The sequence below is a fragment of the Bos mutus genome, chromosome 7, assembly GCF_027580195.1.
Source record: "Bos mutus isolate GX-2022 chromosome 7, NWIPB_WYAK_1.1, whole genome shotgun sequence".
In the NCBI taxonomy this organism is placed as follows: Eukaryota; Metazoa; Chordata; class Mammalia; order Artiodactyla; family Bovidae; genus Bos; species Bos mutus.
The window spans coordinates 82,583,954-82,608,542 of NC_091623.1; the positions used below are offsets into that span (position 1 = coordinate 82,583,954).

At 39.5% G+C, this 24,589-nt stretch overlaps 1 protein-coding gene and 1 pseudogene across 1 annotated transcript; both read right to left on the reverse strand.

Annotated features, from left to right (window-relative positions):
• Positions 1-5,206: 5,206 nt before the first annotated feature.
• LOC102283856 (olfactory receptor 2T29) lies at positions 5,207-6,154 on the reverse strand. The gene has a single exon (XM_005892754.2). It carries the CDS (start codon positions 6,152-6,154, stop codon positions 5,207-5,209), a length of 948 nt encoding a protein of 315 aa, XP_005892816.1.
• A 4,689-nt stretch (positions 6,155-10,843) lies between these two features.
• On the reverse strand, positions 10,844-11,776 carry LOC102283576 (olfactory receptor 2AJ1-like; annotated as a pseudogene).
• Between the last annotated feature and the right edge of the window lie 12,813 nt (positions 11,777-24,589).

The following is a 24,589-nucleotide window of genomic DNA, read 5'->3' on the forward strand; positions in this document are numbered from 1 at the left end:
TTTAGATTTGATTAGGTTCCTTTTATTTTTGCTTTTGTTTCTTTTGCCTTGGGAGACTGACTTAAGAAATTATTGCTACAATTTATGTTAGAGAATGTTTTGCCTATGTTCTCTTCCAGGAGTTTTATGGTGGCACACCTTATTTTTAAGTCTTTACATCATTTTGAGCTTATTTTTGTGTATGGTGTGAAGGAACTTTCAAATTTTGTTGATTTACCTGAGCTGTCCAGCTTTCCCAACACTCATTCTTGATACACTGTCTTTTCTTCATTGTATATTCTTGCATCCTTGGTCAAAGAATGAATAACTGTAGGTGTGAGTGTTTACTCCTGGGCCTGCTATACTTTTCCACTGAACTATGTGTCTGTTTTGTCAATACCATGCTTTTTTGATTACTATCTATTTGTAGTATTGTCTGAAGTGTGGAAAAGTTATGCCTCCAGCTTTATTCTTTTTCCTCAAAATGGCTTTGACAATTCTGGATCTTTTGTGGTTTTATATAAATTTTAGGATTATTTGCTCTAGTTCTGTGAAAATGTCACGGATAATTTGATAGTGCATTGCATGTGTGCTCAGTCATGTCCGAATCTGAGTCTATGGTCTCATAAATGGTCTCTATCCATGGAATGTTCTAGGCAAGTATACTGGATTGGGTTGCCATTTCCTACACTATGGGATCTTCCTGACACAGGGATCAAACCTATGTCTCTTGCATCTTCTGCATTGGCAAGCAGATTCTTTACCACTGTGCCTTCTAGATCACATTTAATTGTAGAATGCTTTGAGTATTATAGACATTTTAACAATATGAATTCTTTCAATCCAAAAGCATGGAATATTCCCTTTATCAGTGTTTAACAGTTCTCAGCATAGAGTCTTTCACCTCCTTGGTCAGGTTTATTCCTAAGTATTTCATTTAATTTTTTGATGTGATTTTTAAAGTTTTTTTTTTTTTTTACTTTGTGATATTTCATTATTAGTGTGAAGATATGCAATAGAGTTCTGTATGTTAATCTTGTATCCTGCTACCTCATTGAGTTTGCTTATCCTTTTTAATAGTGTTTGTGTGTAGTCTATAGGGTATTCTATATGGAGTATCTTGTAATCTGCATATAATGACAAATTCTACCTCTTTTCTTCCAACATGGGTATATTTTATTTTATTTTCTTGTGTGATTGCTATCACTAAGACTTCCAGTACTATGTTGAATTGAAGTGGTGAGAGTGAGCATCTTGTCTTATTTCAGATTTTAGCAGGAATGGTTTCAGCTTTTCATTGATGAGTATTATGCTGGCTGTGAGTTTGCCATGTAGAGCTTTTTATTGTGCTATGTTCCCTCTACTCCCACTTTGGTGAGAGTTTTTATCATGACTAGATGTTGAATTTTATCTAATGATTTTTCTGCATCTATTTAGATGATCATGTGGTTTCTCTGGTGTATCATGTTTCATGAGATCATGTGTTTCTGTGGTGTTTCGTGTGGTGTATCACACTGATTGATTTGCATGTGTTGAATCATCCTTGTGACCCTGGGATGAATCTGACTTGATCATGATGTATGGTTTTTTTTTAATTAAATTTATTTATTTTAATTAGAGGCTAATTACTTTACAATATTGTATTGGTTTTAACATGAATCCGCCACAGGTGTACATGTGTATGGTTCTTTTTATGTGCTGTTGGACTCAGTTTGCTAATGTTTTGTTCAGAATCCTTGCATCTATATTAATCAAAGATGTTGGCCTATGTATATATTTTTGGGAGTGTGTTTGTCTGGTTTGGAATCACAGTGATTGTGGTCTCTTAGAATGACTTTGGGAATGTTCCTTTTCATTCAATATTTTGGAAAAGTTTGAAAAGTATTGATATAAGTTTTTCTTTGTATGTTTGATAGAATTCCCCAGTGAAGCCATTCAGTCCTGGACTTCTGTCTGCAGGGAGGTTTTTTTTTTTTTAACTGCAAATTTTATTGTATGTCTAGTGATGGATTTGTTCCAATTATCTAGTTTTTTTCTTGATTAAATTTTGGTCAGCTGTATATGTCTAGAAACTTTCTAGAAACATGTCCATTTGTTCTAGGTTGTGCAATTTGTTGGCAAATGTTCATAGCATTCTCTTGTATAGATTTTTTATTTTTTATTTTTTTTGTATTTTGGGATATATTGGTTATTATTTTTTCTCTTTCATTATGTTTTGTTAATTTGAGATCTCCATCTTTTCTTTCTTTCTTCTTATATATATGTATACCTGTACATATATATATCCAGTTCCAGTTCAGTTGCTCAGTCGCGTCCAACTCTTTGCGACCCCATGAACTGCAGCACGCCAGGCCTCCCTGTCCATCACCAACTGCCAGAGTCTACCCAAACCCATGTCCATTGAGTAGGTGAGGCCATCCAATGATCTCATCCTCTCTCGTCCCCTTCTCCTCCTGCCCTCCAATCTTTCCCAGCATCAGGGTCTTTTCAAATGAGTCAGCTCTTTGCATCAGGTGGCCAAAGTATTGGAGTTTCAGCTTCAACATCAGTCCTTCCAATGAATATTCAGGACTGATTTCCTTTAGGATGGACTGGTTGGATCTCCTTGCAGTCCAAGGGACTCTCAAGAGTCTTCTCCAACACCACAGTTCAAAAGCATCAATTCTTCAGCGCTCAGCTTTCTTTATAGTCCAACTCTCACATCCATACATGACTACTGGAAAAACCATAGCCTTGACTAGATGGATCTTTGTTGACAAAGTAATTATATATGTGTGTGTGTGTGTGTGTGTGTGTGTGTGTGTGTGTGTGTGTGTCTCCCCTACCTCCACTCCTCCAGTCTCACATTCTAGGTGATCACAGAATGCCAGACTGGGCTCCTGTGTTATGTAGCAACTTCCCACTAGCTCTCTATTTCACATGCATCATGTGTATTTTTTTAAGAACTAATCCAATCATCACCTGAGGTCCTTTGCAGACACAGCTTCAACAGAAGTATTATGATTTTACATTTTGAAAAGTCATTATTTTCACTCAGTCTTATGATGCCTCATGGAAAATAAAGATTCTTTTGAAGATGAATAGTAGAGGCCTTGATAATCTGAGTTAGGAAAAGCATTTTCATAATTGAATATGGTCTGTGTTCACCTTTTCCTTCTCACATATGGAATTTTCCCATTTGCCCATGAATCCTCCCAATTCAAGCATCTCTTAAGTCAGCTCAACTAGAACAGAATGACTAATCATAACACCAGTATTTAGGGAAGAATCTGAAAAATATGATTTTTTCCAGTTTCCCAGAAGTCACCCTAGTCTGTGTAAAGTTTAAACCTATTATTAAGTTAATTCCTAGTACTAGTTGATGCTGCACAAGGAGAGACACAAGGTCATGATGGGGGAGATTGTTAAGAAACAGCTTGCAAGAAGTGGTTTATTTTAAATAGTGGAATATCTTCTGTTTAGCAAACACTTAGTTAGATTTATAAACTCTATAACCAGAAACAGTGTTGTGGAACAATTTAAAAATATAATCTCTAAAAGATCAGTACCAGGGTGTGAAGTGCATGCCAAATGACTACATATACTTAATATCCTTGATCTAGAGGAATTGTCCTTTGATGTCTCTCTTCTTTCCTTTTTAAAATTGGACTAAAACATATCCACAACACAGGAATGATGTGCAGATTAAAAGAATTGCTGAGTATATATTTTAGAACATTGCACAGGCAACAGTGTTAAATGCTTATATTAGGCATAATTAGAAGTTTCCCTTGCACAAGAGATGGTATCACTACCTTCAGATCCCTTGTAAATCACAGAGCTGTGCACACTCACATAGTCCATCAGAGTGATCCTGCTCTGTCTACTTCTGCTTCATTGACTATACTAAAGCCTTTGACTGTGTGGCTCACAACAAACAGTGGAAAATTATTCTACAGATGGGAATACCAGACCAACCTACCTGCCTCCTGAGAAATGTGTATGGAGGCCAATAAGCAACAGTTAGAATTGGACATGGAACAATGGGCTAGTTCCAAATTGGGAAAGGAGTATGTCAAGGCTGTATCATGTTACCTTGCTTATTTAACTTATTTTACTGTCTTCCATATGAATTCTCCTGAGGGCAGAAAAAAAGCTCTGGCCACCTGCTCTTCCCACCTCAGTGTGGTGAGCCTTACATGATGCAGAGTACATTTTGAACTGTGTTGTTGGAGAAGACTCTTGAGAGTCCCATGGACTGCAAGATCAAACCATTCAGTCTTAAATGAAATCAGTCCTGAATATTCACTGGAAGGACTGATGCTGAAGCTGAAGCTCCACTACTTTGGCCACCTGATGCGAAGAACTGACTTAGAAAAGACCCTGATTCTGTGGAAGATTGAAGGCAGGAGGAGAAGGGGATGACAGAGGATGAGATGGTTGGATGGCTTCACTGACTCAATGGACATGAGTTTGAACAAGCTTCAGGAGTTGGTGATGGACAGGGAAGCCTGGCATGCTGCAGTCCATGGAGTCGCAAAGAATTGGATATGACTGAGGGACTGAACTGAATAATAAAATTGAGAACTCATGAAATCATCTGAAAAGTGCAAACCTGAATATACCAATATGGTGCAAATTAGAGTGTATCGATGGTAAGTGTAGGACATGTGATTGAAAAGCTACATTGTGCGTGCATGGTTAGTTTCTCAGTCATGTCTAACTTTTTGCAACCCCATGAACTGTAGCTTGCCAGGCTCCTCTGTCCATGGTGTTTTTCAAGCAAGGATACTAGAGTGGGTAGTCATTGTTTTCTCCAGGGGATCTTTCCAACCCAGGGGTTAAACCTGAGTCTCCTGCATTGCAGACAGATTCTTTACCATCTGAGCCACCAAAGCAGCTAGAAAAGGTACATTAGGACCATGTTATTTATCAGGTTATCTTGAATTTTGTAAAGCTTATTGAATATATATGCCTACATCAGCTTCCTTACGAATTTGATTTGTGAGCTCTGGGAAAATTGGATATGTATGTTATGATCAGTCAAGTAGCATAACACTGTTAAATAGGAATTCCCCTGTTGCCATTGTAGTATGGTTCACATTACTTGAAATCTGAAAGAAAAAGTGTCATTTCTTTAATATTGTTGAAAACTGAAATCCAGAGTTAAATTTTTCCTAATAGCATCAGCATTAAATGGGGAACAATAGAGAATAGGAGTTCTTTAAAAAAAAAAAAAAAAGTGGCATCATCTTTTCACTATAAACATCAGCTTTCTCCATAGAATGTTCCTCAGAGCCTCCAATACCTCCTTGTTCCTCAGGCTATAGATAAGGGGGTTGAGCATGGGGGTGATGATAACATCAAACACAAAGAGACACTGGTCCACATCTGCGGGGAGAGAGGAACCTGGGGTCGTGTAGATGATCATAGCTGGACCAAAGTACAGGCTCACTACACTGAGGTGGGAAGAGCAGGTGGCCAGAGCTTTGTTTCTTCCCTCAGGGGCATTCATATGGAGGACAGTGAGAAAGATGAGGATGTAGGACGTCAAGATGAGTCCAAAAGGTATGAGGAGGAAAACAATGCCAGATGCCAACACCACCTTCTCATAGGTTGAGGTATCCTCACAAGAGAGCTTCAGAAGGGCCATAACCTCACAGAAGAAATGGTGAACCTCCCTGGAGTCACAAGTAGAGAAATTCATGGCATAAACTGTGTGCATAAGGGAGATGAGCATACCCCCAACCCATGAACCAATGGCCATTTGCAAACAGACTCTAGGGGTCATGATGACTGGGTATCTGAGGGGGTAACAGATGGCCAGATAGCGGTCAAAGGCCATGAGTGTCAGGAGAACACACTCAGCCACTCCTAGCATCAAGTAAAGAAAGAGTTGGGCTCCACAGCCAATGTGAGAGATGAAACTCTGTCCAGAGAAGAAATCAGTGACCATCTTCGGGACAGTGGTGGAGATTAGGGTGAGGTCCATGAGAGAGAGCTGGCTGAGTAGGAAATACATAGGGGTGTGAAGGTGGGCATCACGCCACACCAGTAGGGCCAAGACTGAGTTTCCAGTGATGGCAACCCCAAGAACGAAGAGAATTATGGTGACAAGAAGGCCAGGATGCCTGGAGTCTGAGAAGAGGCCCAAGAGAATAAAGTCAGTAATGGAGGATTCATTTCCTTGCTTCATGTCTTAGTTGACTGGTTTGATCTGGAGGATCAAGGGAGAAAAACACAGAAAGTGAGACTGCTCTTCCTTTGTAAATATACCACTGACTTTTATCTTTTCCCAAAAATCAAATATTTATGAAGTGAATTCAAATATATAGTAGTATATTTAAATGTGGGCCAGATTAATGATTTGGCATCCACTGATATTTAAAAACATTATTTAGCAATCCATCTGACAGGATAGTCAATGCAAATGAAGAAAATATATTTTGGTCATATTGTTTAGCATTGTTTGGCAAATTGTTGCTATAATTGTGTTAAGGATTAGAAGTGTGATCTTCATTCAGTATGAAAATTTCATACATCTTGGTGGTGTGATATACACCCAGACTTCTTCCAAAGTGGATTTTAATGCACAGCCACCACTGGGATCTGGGATGTCGGCATATTTATTGCTTGTAGATTCTCCAACTAAGTCTAGATTTATCCTTAGGGAGCTCAGAGATCACAAGCAGGTGGCCTGGTTATGGGTGAGAAATTTAACTGCCTAGTTCTGTAGAAAATGTCAAGAAGAGACAGTGGGATAAGTAAGGATAAGGGAGAAATCTGGGAAGTGGAGAGACATGATGGCAAGACAGAATGACAAGTAACAACTGGTGATGGAAGAAGTATCCTTTTTCAATCCATCTTCTCATGAGCATTATTCGCACCATATGTCTGCCTGACCATTCTATTGAAAGCATATCACTGGCTTGCTTTATTCCCTAACCCTTATTTTGCATTCCTTCACCATCTGAAATCTTACTATTATTTGCATGTTTATTTATCTATTGTTTGTTCCCCCCATGAAAATGCAGGTTCTCTGAGAGCAAAGTATTAAGTATTGTTTCCTCAGTGCCAGTAAAGAACACAGCAGGTACCAGGCACTCAGTCAGAATTTATGGGACACAGAAAAGGATGAAAAGCTTCTATACATACAGAGAGAGTTGAAGAAACAAAGATAAAGACCAGAATTCCTAGCAGAGTATCATTATATAAATGGCTTAATCACATGCTCCTGGTGCTGACATTGATGTTCTACTCCCAAGAAACTCTTTATCTGCTGGCATTTTCCATGATTTTCCAAATCCAAGTTGGCCTCATTCTTCAGCTCCTCCAACTTCTATGCACAACTAAGGTCCCAGAGCTGCTCAGCAGGGAGTGGAGTGGAGCTGGACTTTCGACTAAGGGGAGGTGGCCTGTGCAAAATCAAAATGAACAGCATGAATTTTCCAGCTCTGGATATGGCTATCTCATACATATATCTAAGTTTAAAGAATTGAAAAAGTGATTTTCCAACATGATAGCATTGTGTTAAAGTAAGCAAATGAACTGAGTTCATCTCACAAACGAGTGACTAGGGAGAGGGTTCTATGCAGCCCTGCCCTGGCCTTTATGATTGTATGTTGAATTTACAAATTCAAGCATGAATTTGAGCATACATTGGTGAATGTGTAAATCTGAAGCCAGTATTTTAAATAGTTATGACTATATTGAATAATATGATTCTTTTTTTGAAACTAGGTTTGGTTAGAACTTCTTTCCAAAGCCTAGAAAACAACAAAGATGTTAAGATGTGTTTGATTCTTTTTGGGACTCTGTGGATTGTAGCCCACCAGGCTCCTCTGTCCATGGAATTTCCCAGGCAAGAATACTGGAGTGGGTTGCCATTTCCTTCTCTGGAGGATCTTTCTTTTATTTTTTTAAATATAAATTTATTTATTTTAATTGGAGGCTAAGTACTTTACAATATTGTGTTGGTTTTGCCATACATTGACTTGAATCTGCCATGGGTGTATATGTGTTCCCCATCCTGAACCACCCCCGCTCCAACCTCCCTCCCCATCCCATCCCTCTGGGTCATCCCAGGGCACAAGCCTCAAGCACCCCATATCATGCATCGAACCTGGACTGGCGATCTGTTTCACATATGATAATATACATGTTTCAATGCCATTCTCCCAAATCATCCCACCCTTGCCCTCTCCCACAGAGTCCAAAAGACTGTTCTGTACATCTGTGTCTCTTTTGCTCTCTCGCATACAGGGTTATCATTACCATCTTTCTAAATTCCATATATATGTGGAGGATCTTTCTGACCCAGGGTTCAAATCCACAGCTCCTGAATTGGCAGGTGGATTCTTTACCACTGAGTCACGAAGGAAGCCTGAATAATAAGATGCTCTTTTTGAAACTTGACTTAGTTAGAACTTCTTTCCAAAGCCTAGAAAACAACAAAGATGACTTAAAAAAAAAAAACTTTTTATTTTATATTGGAATATAGACAATTAACAATGTTTATTTTCAGGTGGGCAAAAAAGAGACTCTAAACCACATTTCTGAGAACAAAGGATTGCACCTATGTTTATAACACAAAGAGTTTAACTATTTTTCTTAAACTCACCAGTTACTAACTAACTAGTAGTTGATCAGTTTAATAGCATTATACACTGTGTATATGTAAATACAAATGACCCATGAACTTATCACATATAATGCCTCTGCTGCTGCTGCTAAGTCGCTTCAGTCGTGTCCAACTCTGTGCGACCCCATAGACGGCAATCCACCAGGCTCCCCCCTCCCTGGGATTCTCCAGGCAAGAATACTGGAGTGGGTTGCCATTTCCTTCTCCAATGCATGAAAGTGAAAGTGAAGTCACTCAGTCGTGTCTGACTCTTAGCGACCCCATGGACTGCAGCCTACCAGGCTCCTCCGTCCATGGGATTTTCCAGGCAAGAGTACTGGAGTGGGGTGCCATTGCCTTCTCCGATAATCTGCCTCAGGGTCTGGCAATTCACTAAATTCTCATGCAGCTGCTCAACTCTCCAGGAGGGTTTTATCATACAGCTGGGAGTTTATTCTGAAGCACTTTGAAGATGTTACCCCACACAGAGCGTCACAAATTATTTCTAATTCCTGTGTCTCCCCACAAGAGTGCAAGACAATTACTTGTTTCTCCACTGTGGGCTACCTTGTTATCATATGTGTTGTCATCCTTGTCACCTCCTGGAGATTCTTAATTCTTCTATATCTTCCTTTGTATTTTGAAGCTCATCAAGTCAAACATTAGGCTCTTTGTGAGTAGAATAAAGTCTTATAACTGATGATCTTGGTGAAGTTGGTACTGCAAGCTCATAGCTGATCCAGAATATCTCTGGTAGGCCATGAAGCAGAGATTAAATACAGCACTGTGGACAAGAGAGATACTATGAACTCTCTGGGGAATGTGTCAGCTCAGTCCAGCCCTGGTAGGTAATTAGCTCAGCTACCAGGGGGCAAAGCCAAATTCATTCAGGGAAAAAAGTCACTCTCAGCCGTCTGCTCAGCAGGATGGTGGTTAAAAAGCAAAGTGAGATTTAAACTCTGATTCACCACTTTTTAGTACCTGCATGACCTGGGAAATTTCCATTGACTTCCTCACTTCTGTTTCCTCATCTACAAATTGGTGATAACAATAGACTTTCTCATCGAATTGTCCTTATGGTTAAATGTAATATTGAGTGTGAACAATATATCCTAATTGGCCATTATAGCCTTAAGATGAATTTTTAGGAGTCAATTACATTACAAAATATCGAATATTGATTTAACCTGGATTCAGAAAATTAAGATTATGTCATCTGGTCCCATCACTTCATGGCAAATAGATGGAGAAACAGTGGAAACAGTGGCTGACTTTATTTTGGGGGGCTCCAAAATCACTGCAGATGGTGATTGCAGCCATGAAACTAAAAGACACTTACTCCTTGGAAGGAAAGTTATAACCAACCTAGATAGCATATTAAAAAAACGGAGACATTACTTTGTCAACAAAGGTCCGTCTGGTCAAGGCTATGGTTTTTCCAGTAGTCATTTATGGATGTGAGAGTTGGAGTATAAAGAAAGCTGAGCACTGAAGAATTGATGCTTTTGAACTGTGGTGTTGGAGAAGACTCTTGAGAGTCCCTTGGACTGCAAGGAGATCCAACCAGTCCATCCTAAAGGAGATCAGTCTTGGGTGTTCATTGGAAGGACTGATGTTGAAGCTGAAACTCCAATACTTTGGCCACCTGATGTGAATCACTGACTCACTGGAAAAGACCTGGGTTCTGGGAAAGATTGAAGGCGGGAGGAGAAGGGGACGACAGAGGATGAGATGGTTGGATGGCATCACCAACTCAATGGTCGTGAGTTTGAGTAAACTCTGGGAGTTGGTGATGGACAGGGAGGCCTGGCGTGCTGCAGTCCATGGGGTCACAAAGGGTCAGACACGACTGAGCAACTGAACTGAACTGATGGCTGAATTGGGTTGTTGTGTGGTAGAAACCAACCCAACATGGTAAAACAATTTTCCTCCAGTCATCAAATAAGTTTTAAAAAATGAACAAAAGAAGAGGGATCTATCATTCCAGCAACACAAATGAAGCAAGCTCACAGGATTAGGAGAAAGGCTATTTTTACAGAGAACTGGTTGTTATTCAGGCCTCATATATATTTACTTCAAAGTGGTATAGTTTTGTGCTCCTCTACTCTCAGAGAACTCATTGATTTAGATATTTCAAACTGACTTTATCAGGAGAGAGGGTATAAATTCAACATTTGTAGAGAGAAGATGAAGACAGGGAGAGTTTCATTGGGTTTTATCAGATCCTACCACCTCTCAGGTAGATCTTAACTCTGAACTGTCTACTCAATGGGACATAGGAGCCTGCTCTGAAATAGGGTGCATCCTGAGCATCTTCCTTATTGAGCCCACAACTTCCCTGTTCCTTAGCCTATAGATGAGGGGGTTCAGCATCGAGGTGAGGATGGTGTCAAACAAAGAGAGCCTGGTTCAGAGCAGAGGTGTGAGAAGATCAGGCCTCATGTATAGTAGCATGGCTGGGGCATAGTAAAACGTGACCACAGTAAGATGGGAGGAGCAGCAGCCAGGGCCTAGTTCCTGCCTTCAGGGGAGTTCATTTGCAGGACCTGGAGGAAGATGAGAGTATAGGAAGTCAGAATGAGGCTTGTGGGGAGAAGAACCACAACGATGCTGGTCACTACTACTCCTTTCTCATAGGCAGATATGTCCTCACAAGACAGCTTCACAAGGGCTTTGACTTCACAAAAAAAGTGGTAGAGCTCTCAGGAGCCACAGAGGGGAACGTGTATGGCATAAGCCGTGTGGATCAAGGGTGCCAGAGCCCCTCCCACCCAGGACCCCACAGCCACCAGCTGGAAAACCCAGTGGCTGATGATGATTGAGTATTTGAGAGGATGACAGGTAGCCACATAGTGGTCATAAGCAATGAGTGTCAGGAGGAGACACTCTGCTATCCCAAGAGTCAAGGTAAAGAAGATTCGGGCCCCATGGCCAATCAGGGAAATGGTTTCTCTTCCCTGAGAAAAAGTTGACCACCATTTTGGGGACTGTGCAAGAGATGAAAATCAGGTCAATGAGAGAGAGTTGGCTAAGGAGGAAATACATGGAGGTATGAAAGTAGGGATCTGTCCAGATGGGAAGGATCAAGCTGGTATTTCCAATGATGTAGATGAGGAGGATGAGATCAGTATGTCTCCTTCCTGGGAAAAGGCCCAAGAGAATGAAATCTGTTCTCAGTGTCTTGTTTCCTGTCTCCATGTTGTCTCCTTACCAGCTTCACCTGAAAGAAAACGGAGACTTTTAAACACATGTGTAAATGAGAAAGGAATTAAACCAGAATCATAAATTTAGTAATTGATGGCATAACATAGAACATTTTGGGGGAACTGAAAACAGAATTTTATCTGCTTCATAAAGGTGCTAAAACCATAGGAGAAAAATTAATAACTAGAGCATAAAAGTGACACTAGATTTTTTTTCCCCATCAATGTCCTAACCCTTCCTATAGGCAAGCGTTTTCACTTTTAATTATCTTCTTCTCATAATATGAACAATTCTAATATTTATGCATTTTTTCATACTCATAGTTTCGGTCAATGCAATCTCAATATCACACAAGGATAGTTTAATGAAATAAATCTATAGTTTAGGTATAATATGAACTAAACACATCTACTGAAGTTAACAATTGTGTTTTGGGAAACTCTAATATCACATATTTAACTTGATGTTGAATTTCCTTCAGGATCAGATCAGATCAGATCAGGTCAGTCACTCAGTCGTGTCCGACTCTTTGTGACCCCATGAATTGCAGCACGCCAGGCCTCCCTGTCCATCACCAACTCCCGGAGTTCACCCAGACTCACGTCCATCGAGTCAGTGATGCCATCCAGCCATCTCATCCTCTGTCGTCCCCTTCTCCTCTTGCCCCAATCCCTTCCAGCATCACAGTCTTTTTCCAATGAGTCAACTCTTTGCATGAGGTGGCCAAAGTACTGGAGTTTCAGCTTTAGCATCATTCCTTCCAAAGAAATCCCAGGGCTGATCTCCTTCAGAATGAACTGGTTGGATCTCCTTGCAGTCCAAGGGACTCTCAAGAGTCTTCTCCAACACCACAGTTCAAAAGCATCAATTCTTCGGTGCTCAGCCTTCTTCACAGTCCAACTGGGGCCATTGAATGCTGAAATATACTAGGGCTTCAGAAAATTTTTCCCTCTTAGTAGAATGGGTTTTCTAAGTCTTCCTGCACCAAATGTATTCAGAGATTAAACAAGCAGCAAAGATTAAATTTGATATCTCTCAGAAGGATAATAAAGGACACAATTTTTAAAGTTGATGCCCATTCTTACTGTATTTTAGAGTCAACTTGGATGGAATTTTATTTCATTTATATAGAGAGAAACAAGGAAATTGCCTTAAGGTTTACAGCTTCCCCCAGTTGCCCTTTGCACTGATGGCCAACCTAATCCATCAGAAAAAGAAATACCCAGATACCTGAGTGAAATGCAGATAAAGTAGTTTATTGAATCTCTGTGAACACAGTAGCCTCTGCCTTGAGTCCCTCAGCCAGAGGGAGGAGGTGCTGCCCTATCTCTTTCTTTCTACTTGGTTTCTTGAACCACTTTGAGCTTTTACTTGTGGCTCTTAGACATTACTATGTATCAGGACCACATGGACTGCTTACTATTAATAAAATGTACTCCCAGAGAATTGGATGCTTAGGTCTAGGATGAGATCCTGAAACCTTCATCTGTAAGTGGAGCCCATGTGATTCTGATATTGGAAATATAGGCTGTGCTTGAGAAGCCTGATCCTGGATAAGTTCTGTGTATGCGTGTTAAGTCATTTCAGTCACATCTGACTCTTTGTGACCCTATAGACTGTAGCTTTCCAGGCTCCTCTGTCTATGGGATTCTCCAGGCAAGAATACTGGAGTGGGTTGCCATGCCCTCCTCCAGGGCATCTTCCTGGCCCAGGGACCGAACCCAAGTCTCTTACATCTCCTGTACTGCCATGCAGGTTCTTTACCATTAGTGCCACCTGGGAAGCCCTCTGGCTAAGGCACAGGGCTCATATTCAGTAGTGATGTCTGTGCATTGTGTTACATACTCCTCTTAGCCCCAGAAACACATGCATAAATTGTATTTCATATTTTCTCTTAAACTACATAATTAACTGAATTGATTGGTACCTTTAGATTGCTGCAGAGCTTTGATCCTGTAACCATAGGCAGTAGTGGAATAATTACTATTGTTCTGTGTCATATATCAAATTTATTAACTGAAGCCAGTAGATCTGATAAAATGCTATTATACACCTTGATGTCCATACATTTCATGGATCCCCAGGTGATTAAAAACAGCATTTTCTGTTTCAAATGAAGAATTTATTACTCTCAATGGAGTTTGCCTCTCAGAGCCACCAAAGTGAACTGATACCAGCTTGATGCCTTTGCATGAATGATCAATGCCAAAATAATTTATTGCTTTACTGAGTTACCTTAACAAACTCTGGAGAGCACAGTCATATTAGTGACTTGATATAAGTTGTTGTTCCAAATTTTCCAGTAAGTAGTTTCATAGGCCCACACTATGAATTTTACCACTTCTATAAATCTTCCTAAACCAACCACACTTTGTGTGTGTGTAATTAAAAATTATGGAAGTAGCCAAAGATGTACTGAGGTGAGAGAGGGTTAGCTCTTTTTCCAATGACCCCACTAAAACAGGGGGAAAATAAATAAGAAAGCAACTTAGGAAGTTTCAGACTAAATTCTGTCAGACCTACAGACATTTACTGACCAAACATGTATGAGAAACAGGCTCACAAGAAACTTCATGGAATCTATTCTGTGAGTTCAAGGAAGCCTAGTCTTCCTAGATGTTCTCACCACCTTCTGTATGAACAATTAATTTCATTCATTCAACAGTGAGAGGTAGGTTTCTAGCATCCAGAAAGCCAGCATTGTGCAAACAGAATCCAAAGTTTAAGGCTTGATATGGCCTGGCTGGTGAGTTTAGCCTAGATCCCTCATAATTTAAAGTAAGGATACACAAAACCAAGCTTTACTCATGAGTAGAGAATGTATCTAAGACAACTTTTAATAGTTAATCCATATATTAAGGTTACATTTAATTTTACTTGTAGCAACCCATTTCTACTATTCACCATGTTAAACAGCAAGACACTATTTCCACCAATACAATTTTATCTTGTCAATCTTTAATTAGTGATTATCCATTTCTTCTTAAGTAAAACATTTAAGAGCCTCTGGTCTAGAACCTAAGAGCTCATCTAGTTCAATATTCTTTGATTCTAAGACAACTGAGCACAAAACCTAATTGATACTGTGAAATACTTTCACACTGAAACTGGTAACCTTGTTAGGTTTTCTCTTTTACCAATATTTTGATATTCTGAGGCCACATACCAGTGTTTTGTTCTTTAAAAAAAACTGTCATATGAGTTGACTGACAGTATAAATGAAGTCTAACATATCTTAATTCTGGTCCCTGGAGCACAGACTCTACAGGAGAATTTATCTCTTTCTCTATCTCTACTCTCTCTTTTTTAAAAAGATTCTAATCTAGATTGAATGGCTTGATGAAGGAAAAAAGTTCCAGTGTTATTTCTCATGATCCACATGTAGGAGGCATGAATATCCCTGGAATCCTGGCTGTCTAGAGCAGATACAACATGTCCAGGAACCAGCAAAACCATTTTGCATGTTGGCTCTTCCCCAGGAGGCAGTAAAGAAGTGGGAGTTCAGATATGCCAAGCTAAAGTTTTTTGTTTGTAATTTACTTCATTGGCTCAATACAGTATGGTCCAACTCATTCACTGGATGACAGTGTTTCACTCACTTTAGCTGTACAGTGAGGTTGGTGTGTCCAGAAGGAGATGCTTTAGCTCAAGGGACAGTTGATACAGAACTACTTAGGAGAAATGAGCATTTGACAAGTTCATCACTGAATCACTCTCTTTTGTACAGAATCTGGCTGTTTACAAATATTATCTGGTTGGATGAGCCACAAAAACCACTGGGATAGAGACAGCAGGGGTTTCCCCCCCTCTACACCACAGATTGAGAAATTTATACTCCAAGAAATTAAGTGAGCTGTTGGTCAGAAAATAGATACTTGAACCTACTGAATCTTGTGCTCAAGTGTATCTTCCTCTCAAAATGCACTCTCCTGTGCAAGTAAGATGACAGTATTATAGTGATTTTTATTCTCTATTTTAACAAAATGCTCTCTATAATTAACACCAAAAATACTCCAGCCACGGAGGGATATTAGAGTTTGGATTATTCAGGCAAGTGAGGAGAACATCAAGAGAAAATTAAGTGAGAATTTTTCTCTTGTCTGAAACTGAAAGTCTGAGGAGTAAGTCTTTATTTCTTATTCATTTCTGAACAAGTGATTTGGCATTAAATAAATGTCTGTAGTAAGAGGCTGGTGAAAGATAAGTGAAGTGCCAGGGTAGAAGACAGTTTGGGCAAGAGGTAAGGATGGCTATTCTCCCAAGGTATAATAGAAGATGTCTTATGAGCAGTTAGTCAAATCTAGAAGATGAAAGTTGTGCTAATTCTGCACCTTATAAGGAAAGTATTATATAGACTATATTCTTATTAAAAGCAAAGTATAAAAGGAATCTAAAAAACAAAAACTCTCAGATCAATGCCAATGTTAATGCAGGAAATGCACAAGATGGATTGAAAAGAAATTGCTGAGAAGAGCAAAAAAACAGAACATGGACATGAGGAAACACAAACTAGAAGGGAATAGAATCAAACAATTGGAATGCACTTTGTGAGAATGACTGACATGTAACTAATTTAACATGGAATATTTTGTTTAGGTAACAGAAAAGTATGTATAAATACATTTTGTAAGTCATTGTTTTTGTAATGAAATTATTTAAAATCTCATCTCTGGAGGTGTGCGAGTATTTGTGTGTAAACATGGGTATGAACTTATATTTTAGGTGATTCATTTACTTATGTATACTTTAGATGGCCTCTTAGTCTTTATATTTCAGTAGGTTATCTTCCTCCCACTCTCTAACAAACAGAGAACATCAAAATTCTTGCATACTTTGTTTAGGTGGAGAACATGGTTTTCATTTATCACTGTAAACCCAAACAATTTTATAGCATTTTCTACATAGCTGCTAAATGTAGGACACTATCTGGGCAAGAAAATTTCATTGTCATTAGATATAGGATGTTCTGTCTCCTTTAATTTCAGGAGACACACTTTTGCTTTCTGTGGAAGAAGAATGGAATATTCCAATTCTTTGAGAGGCAGATCAAAGGCTCAACTCTTATAAAGCCCATTACAAAATAGGATAGTAAAACTTAATTCTTTTGTGGACAACGCATACAGGGAGAACATTTCTCTTCTACCTGGGTTTGTAGATGTAGTAGCATACTTCAGTTCAGCTCAATTCAGATGCTCAGTCGTGTCTGACTCTTTGCAACCCCATGAACCGCAGCACGCCAGGCTTCCCTGTCCATCACCAACTCCCGGAGTCCACCCAAATCCATGTCCATTGAGTCAGTAAGGCCATCCAATGATCTCATCCTCTGTCATCCCCTTCTCCTCCTGCCCTCAATCTTTCCCAGCATCAGGGTCTTTTCAAATGAGTCAGCTTTTTGCATCAGGTGGCCAAAGTATTGGAGTTTCAGCTTCAACATCAGTCCTTCCAATGAATATTCAGGACTGATTTCCTTTAGGATGGACTGGTTGGATCTCCTTGCAGTCCAAGGGACTCTCAAGAGTCTTCTCCAACAACACAGTTCAAAAGCATCAATTCTTCGGCACTCAGCTTTCTTTATAGTCCAACTCTCACATCCATACATGACCATTGGAAAAACTAGCCTTGACTAGATGGACCTTTGTTCACAAAGTAATGTCTCTGCTTTTTAATATGCTGTCTGGGTTGGTCATAACTTTCCTTCCAAGGAGTAAGCGTCTTTTAATTTCATGGCTGCAATCACCATCTGCAGCGATTTTGGAGCCCCAAAAAATAAAGTCAGCCACTGTTTCCACTGTTCCCCCATCTATTTGCCATGAAGTGATGGGAACGGATGCCATGATCTTAGTTTTCTGAATATTGAGCTTTAAGCCAACTTTTTCACTCTCCTCTTTCACCCTCATCAAGAGGCTCTTTAGTTCTTCCTCGCTTTCTACCATAAGGGTAGTGCCATCTGCATATCTGACGTTATTGATATTTCTCCCAGCAATCTTGATTCCAGCTTGTGCTTCCTCCAGCTCAGCATTTCTCATGATGTACTCTGCATATAAGTTAAATAAGCAGGGTGATAATATACAGCCTTGACGTACTCCTTTTCCTATTTGGAACCAGTCTGTGATTCCATGTCCAGTTCTTACTGTTGCTTCCTGACCTGCATATGATACATAGTGAGGTCAAAATTGGAAAGCAGAAAGTTCCAATCTTAGTGTGAATGTTTAGAAAGTATCCTTACTAGTATTGTCATTTTGTGCCTCACCTCACCTGAAATCCTCAAGGTCCCTTCGTGGTGTTGTTGCTCTGTTCAGTACAGGTCTAGACCTGGTGGCATCTGGATGACTGACTTGGTCTTCATCAAGATTATTCATTTCACTTCTCCTTGAGCCTCATCACTGCACTGCAATGGATTAAATAATAAGGTGCTCAACACAGGAAGACCTTGTGCAGCCAAATCTTCTCCAGGATTTGACAAATCTTCTCTATAACAGAACCAATAAGAGCCTTAATTAACTCACAACTTAACTCACCTTAACTCACAACTGAGATTTGGCGTACTGTCCCTCCCACTGCTGATATCACTGGGTAAAAATAGCCCAGGTTACTCCTGTAGTGTCTTTTCTATACCAGTGTCTCCCCAACTTGTCCAACTGTAGAAATCACCTGAGGATTGAGGAAACACAGGAATTCTAATGTTCCTGAATCAAAATGCCAGGAATATGTGTATTTATCAAGGTCTCTTTGTCATTACCACCAGACAAGTGTGGCAAAAACTGATTAATGGAAGATTTTATTTGATCACCAAAAAGTGATAGCAGAGGACAGAGCTCCTGGTAATAGATCTTAATGCTGGCTGCAGGCAGAAATTGTCTGCATCATTCAAGAACAGGGTGGTATAGCCTTACCACTAGTAATTTAACCTTTCTCCCCACCCTTGTTCTAATATGTAGGTAACATGGAGAAACACTGTTTCCTCTTTCCTCCCAATAGATGATTAAATCTGCTGCTCTTAGGAAACATGAAGGGTGAAAAAGAAAGACCCTGAATGTGTTTGTCTTCCATGCTGGAGTATGTATGGATATAGGCAGAGCCTTGATACAAAGCCTTTACCCACAAATGTGCTCAATAATAGTTGTTAACTTGGTATTACTGTTGGTTTAGGGTTTGCAGAAAAAGTGCCATTCAACCTGGTTATTGGGTACTTCCAATCACCTTTGGGGATTAGAGCAGTAAGTTCCAAATCCCAGATCCCAGACAGAGATCCCAGTGGCATTGGCTCTGTTTTTTGAAGTTTTATTTTCCTGGATTTTCCAGCTTGTGTGTTAGACATTAGGCTGAGTGAGTTAATAGGATGATACCATCTGAAAACAGAGCCTTATTAGAGATCTGTGTCCTCGTGATAAATTAAGAAGTCAGACTACATGGTTTCAAGTTAGAAATTTTACCAAAAAAATGAATCATAATCATCCCTGTCCTCAGTTACTTTCTTCATGCATCTGGGACAAATTAGTGTGGTGAGCATATTTTCAAGAAACTGTTGACCATTTGAATGTATTCTTTGGAAAAAATGTCTATTCAGGTCCTTTGCCCCTTTAAAAAAAATGGATTATTAGAGTTTTCATTACTGAGTTGTTTTTATGAGTTCATCAATATATTTTGGAATGCTTTATCAGATATGTGGTTTTTTAAATTTTTTTCTCATAATCTGTAAATTTCCTATTTATTTTTATTGATTGTTTCTATTTTTGTGCAGAGATTTTTCATCTGATGTCCTACTTGTTGATTCTTGCTTCTGTTGCTTGTGCTTTTGGGGTCATATCCAAAAAAAATCACTGCCAAAATCAATGTCAGGAAGCTTTTCTCCTAGGTTTTCTCCTATGAATTTTATGTGAATGATGCAAGATAGAGGTCCAATTTCATTCCTTTGCATTTGCATATCCAATCATTTGTTGAAGAAACTATCACTTCAACCAAGTATTCTTGGATCTCTTTTCAAGTATTAGTTGATTGTATACGCCTGGATATATTTCTGGATTCTCAATTCTGTTCCATTGGTCTATGTGTCAGTTTTTATGCCATTATCATACTGTTTTGATTACTATAGCTTTGTATTATAGTTTCAAGTCAAGTAGTGTGATGTCTTCTTTCACTTTTGTTCTTTTTCAGGATTTCATTGTCTATTCAGGATCTTTTGTGGTTCCATACAAATTTTAGGGTTGTCTTTTCTATTTATCGGAGAAGGCAATGGCACCCCACTCTGGTACTCTTGCCTGGAAAATCCCATGGTGGGCTGCAGTCCATGGGATCGCTAAGAGTCGGACATGACTGAACGACACTTCACTTTGACTTTTCACTTTCATGCCTTGGAGAAGGAAATGGCAAGCCATTCCAGTATTCTTGCCTGGAGAATCCCAGGGACAGGGGAGCCTGGTGGGCTGCCGTCTATGGGGTCACACAGAGTCGGACATGACTGAAGTGACTTAGCAGCAGCAGCAGTTTCTATTTATGTGAGAAATGCCCTTAGGATCTTGATAGGGATTGCATTGAATCTATAGTTGGCTTTGTGAGGTATGGATATTTTTGATAATATAAATTCTTCTATCCACTGATCAGATCAGATCAGTCGCTCAGTTGTGTCTGACTCTTTGCGACCCCATGAATCACAGCACGCCAGGCCTCCCTGTCCATCACCAACTCCCGGAGTTCACTCAGACTCACGTCCATCGAGTCAGTGATGCCATCCAGCCATCTCATCCTCTGTCGTCCCCTTCTCCTCCTGCCCCCAATCCCTCCCAGCATCAGAGTCTTTTCTAATGAGTCAACTCTTCGCATGAGGTGGCCAAAGTACTGGAGTTTCAGCTTTAGCATCATTCCTTCCAAGGAAATCCCAGGGCTGATCTCCTTCAGAATGGACTGGTTGGACCTCCTTGCAGTGCAAGGGACTCTCAAGAGTCTTCTCCAACACCACAGTTCAAAAGCATCAATTCTTCGGCACTCAGCCTTCTTCATAGTCCAACTCTCACATCCATACATGACCACAGGAAAAACCATAGCCTTGACTAGATGAACCTTTGTTGGCAAAGTAATGTCTCTGCTTTTGAATATGCTATCTAGGTTGGTCATAACCTTCCTTCCAAGGAGTAAGCGTCTTTTAATTTCATGGCTGCAGTCACCATCTGTAGTGATTTTGGAGCCCCAAAAAATAAAGTCTGACACTGTTTCCACTGTTTCCCCATGAAGTGATGGGACCAGATGCCATGATCTTCGTTTTCTGAATGTTGAGCTTTAAGCCAACTTTTTAACTCTCCACTTTCACTTTCATCAAGAGGCTTTTGAGTTCCTCTTCACTTTCTGCCATAAGGGTGGTGTCATCTGCATATCTGAGGTTATTGATATTTCTCCCGGCAATCTTGATTCCAGCTTGTGTTTCTTCCAGTCCAGCGTTTCTCATGATGTACTCTGCATATAAGTTAAATAAACAGGGTGACAATATACAGCCTTGACGAACTCCTTTTCCTATTTGGAACCAGTCTGTTGTTCCATGTCCAGTTCTAACTGTTGCATCCTGACCTGCATACAAATTTCTCAAGAGGCAGAAGGTATCTCTTCACTTGCTAGTGTTTTCTTCAATTTTCTTTGTCAATGTCTTATACTTTTCATTGTACAGATCTTTCACCTCTTTGGATAAATTTACTTCTAAGTCTGTCATTGTTTTGATTCTGTTATGAATGAGACTGTTCTCTGTATTACTTTTTTAGGCAGTTCATTTTTGATGCATAGAAAAACAACTAATTTTTCTATGTTGATTTTTATATTCTACAACTTTACTGAATTGTTTATTAGTTACAACTGGTTTTTTTTTAGTCCTTAGGATTTCCTTTATAGAAGGCGATTCCATCTGCAAACAAATAATTTTACTTCATAGTTTATCTATCTTTCATTTTTTTGGTTTGATCTCTCTTGCTAGGACTTCTAGTACTATCTTGAAAAGTAGAGTTGATAATAGACACCTTTTTCTTATTCCTAATCCCAAAAGAAAACATTCAGTCTTTCACTATTGGATATGATGTTAGCTGTTAGCTTGTCATATATGGCCTTTATTATGTTGAGATATGTTACTTCTATTTCCACTTTTTGAGGGTATTTGTAATGAATTGATTTGGAATTTTGCCAAATGTTTTTTTTCACTATCTATTGAGATGATCATATAATTTTTACCTTTAATTCTATTAATGTGTTATGTTATATTTATTGATTTGAGTATGTAGAACCATTCTTGCATCCTAAGCACAAATTTCACTTGATCATGGCATATGTTCCTCTAATGTGCTGTTGAAATGATTACTAGTATTTTTGTTGTTGTTCAGCCCCCAAATCACATCTGACTTTTCACAACCCCATTGACTGTAGTACATCAGGCTTCCCTGTCCCTCACCATCCCCCGGAGTTTGCCCAAGTTCTTGTCCATTGCATTTGTGATGTCAAGCAACCATATCATCCTCTGTCACCCTCTTCTCCTTCTGCCTTCAATCTTTCCTAGCATCAGGGTCTTTTCCAATCAGTTGGCTGCTCGCATCAGGTGGCCAAAAACTGGAGCTTCAGCTTCAGCATCAGTCCTTCCAACCCTGAATATTCAGGGTTGATTTCCTTTAAGACTGACTGATTTGAACTCCTTGCTGTCCAAGGGACTCTATTTAGTTAAGGACTTTTTGTATCTATATTATCAGGGATTTTAGTCTGTAATCTCCTTGTCCTTCAGTGTTCTTATCTGATTTTGCTATCAGGGTAATTCTGGCTTCATAAAATAAGTTTGGGAATATTCCTTCCTCTTCAGTTTTGGAAAGAGTTTGAGAAGAACTGGCATTAATTATTCTTTACATGTTGGTAGATTCCATTTTTCAAGCCATCTGATTCTGAACTTCTCTTTGGTGGGAGGTATTTGACTATGAATTCAATCTTCTTACTATTAAATAATAATTGGTCTGCTCAGATTTTCTATTTATTCATTAAATCTTGGTAGGTTTTACATTTCTAGGAATTTATCTACTTCTTCTTCTGCTGCTGCTAAGTCGCTTCAGTCGTGTCAGACTCTGTGCGACCCCATAGACAGCGGCCCACCAGGCTACCCTGTCGCTGGGATTCTCCAGGCAGGAACACTGGAGTGGGTTGCCATTTCCTTCTCCAATGCATGAAAGGGAAAAGTGAAAGTGAAGTCACTCAGTCGTGTCCGACTCTTCACGATCCCATGGTCTGCAGCCCACCAGGCTCCTCCGTCCATGGGATTTTCCAGGCAAGAGTACTGGAGTGGGGTGCCATTGCCTTCTCCACTATTTCTTCTAGGTTATCTAATTTGTGGTCATGTAATTGTTTATAGTAGTTCTTATGATTCTCAGTGTTTCTTTTTCCTTGAGGTTTAAAATTAGTTTTTTAAAAAAGAAATTCGCTGTTACTATTTGTTTATTTTTGGCTGTATTGGTTATGGTCTTCATTGCTGTGTGTGGGCTTTCTCCATTTGTGGAAAGCAGGGGGCTACCCTTAGTTGTGGCATGAAGGCTTCTCATTGCAGTGGCTTCTCTTATTGCAGATCCTGGGCTCTAGAATGCATGGGGTTCAGTAGTTGAGGCATGCAGTCTCAGCAGTTGCGGCTCATGGGCTATAGAGCACAGACTCAGTAGTTGTAGCACACTGGCTTAGTTGTCCCACGGCACGTGGAATCTTCCCAGACCAGGGATTGAACCTGTGTCCCCTGCATTGGAAGGTGAATTCTTAACCACTGGACCACCAGGGATGTCCATAAAGTAATTTTTATTTGAGATTTCTTTCCCTTAATATATGCATTTATCACTATAAACATTTTAGAACTACTTTTGCTGCTAAGTTTTGATATATTGTATTTCCATTTTCACTTGAATTTGACTTTTGATTTTCCTTTTTAGTTCTATTTAGCCAGCTGGTTGTTTAAAAGTATGTTGTTTTGGGGAACACGTGTACACCCGTGGCGGATTCATGTTGATGTATGGCAAAACCAATACAATATTGTAAAGTAAAAAAATAAAATAAAAGTATGTTGTTTAATTCCCACATATTTGTAGATTTTCTTCTTGTAATTGATTTCTAGTTTCATACCATTGTGGTTGGAAAGATGTATGATATGATTTCAATCATTTTTTGTTTGTTAGGGATGCTTTGCAGCCTAATATATCCTGTCCTTGAAAATGTTCCATGTGAGCTTGAGAACAATGTATATTCTACTGCTTAAATCTGATATGAAGTAGTTTAATTCCAGTGTTTCCTTATAGATTTTTCCATCTGCATGATCTATCCATTGTTAAATGTGGGCTATTGAAATCCCTTGCCATTATTTTTTTGTTCTCCATTTCTCCCTTAATATCTGTATGCTTTATATATTTGGGTGCTCCAATGTTGTGACTCAGATAGTACAGAATGTGCCTACAATGCAGGAGACCCAGGTTCGATCCCTGGGTCGGGATGTTCCCCTGGAGAAGGGGATGGCTATCCACTCCAGTATTCTTGCCTAGAGAATTCCACAGACAGAGGAGCCTTGTGGGCTACAGGCCATGGGGTTGCAAAGAGTCAGACACAACTCTGACTGACTAACACTTTCACTTTTCAGTGTTGGGTGAATATACATTTATGATTCTTACCTCATTCTGATTAATTGACACCTTTATTATTATATAATAATCTTCCTTTTCTCTTGTTACGGTTTTTTCTTAAGGCCTGTTTCATGCGATACAAGTTATCAGTTCAGTCGCTCAATCATGTCTGACTCTTTGCAACCCCATGGACTGCAGCAAG

Bases quoted from the DNA above. Each gene is read 5' to 3' on its own strand.
- LOC102283856 (XM_005892754.2), bottom strand. From the start codon at position 6,154: ATGAAGCAAGGAAATGAATCCTCCATTACTGACTTTATTCTCTTGGGC.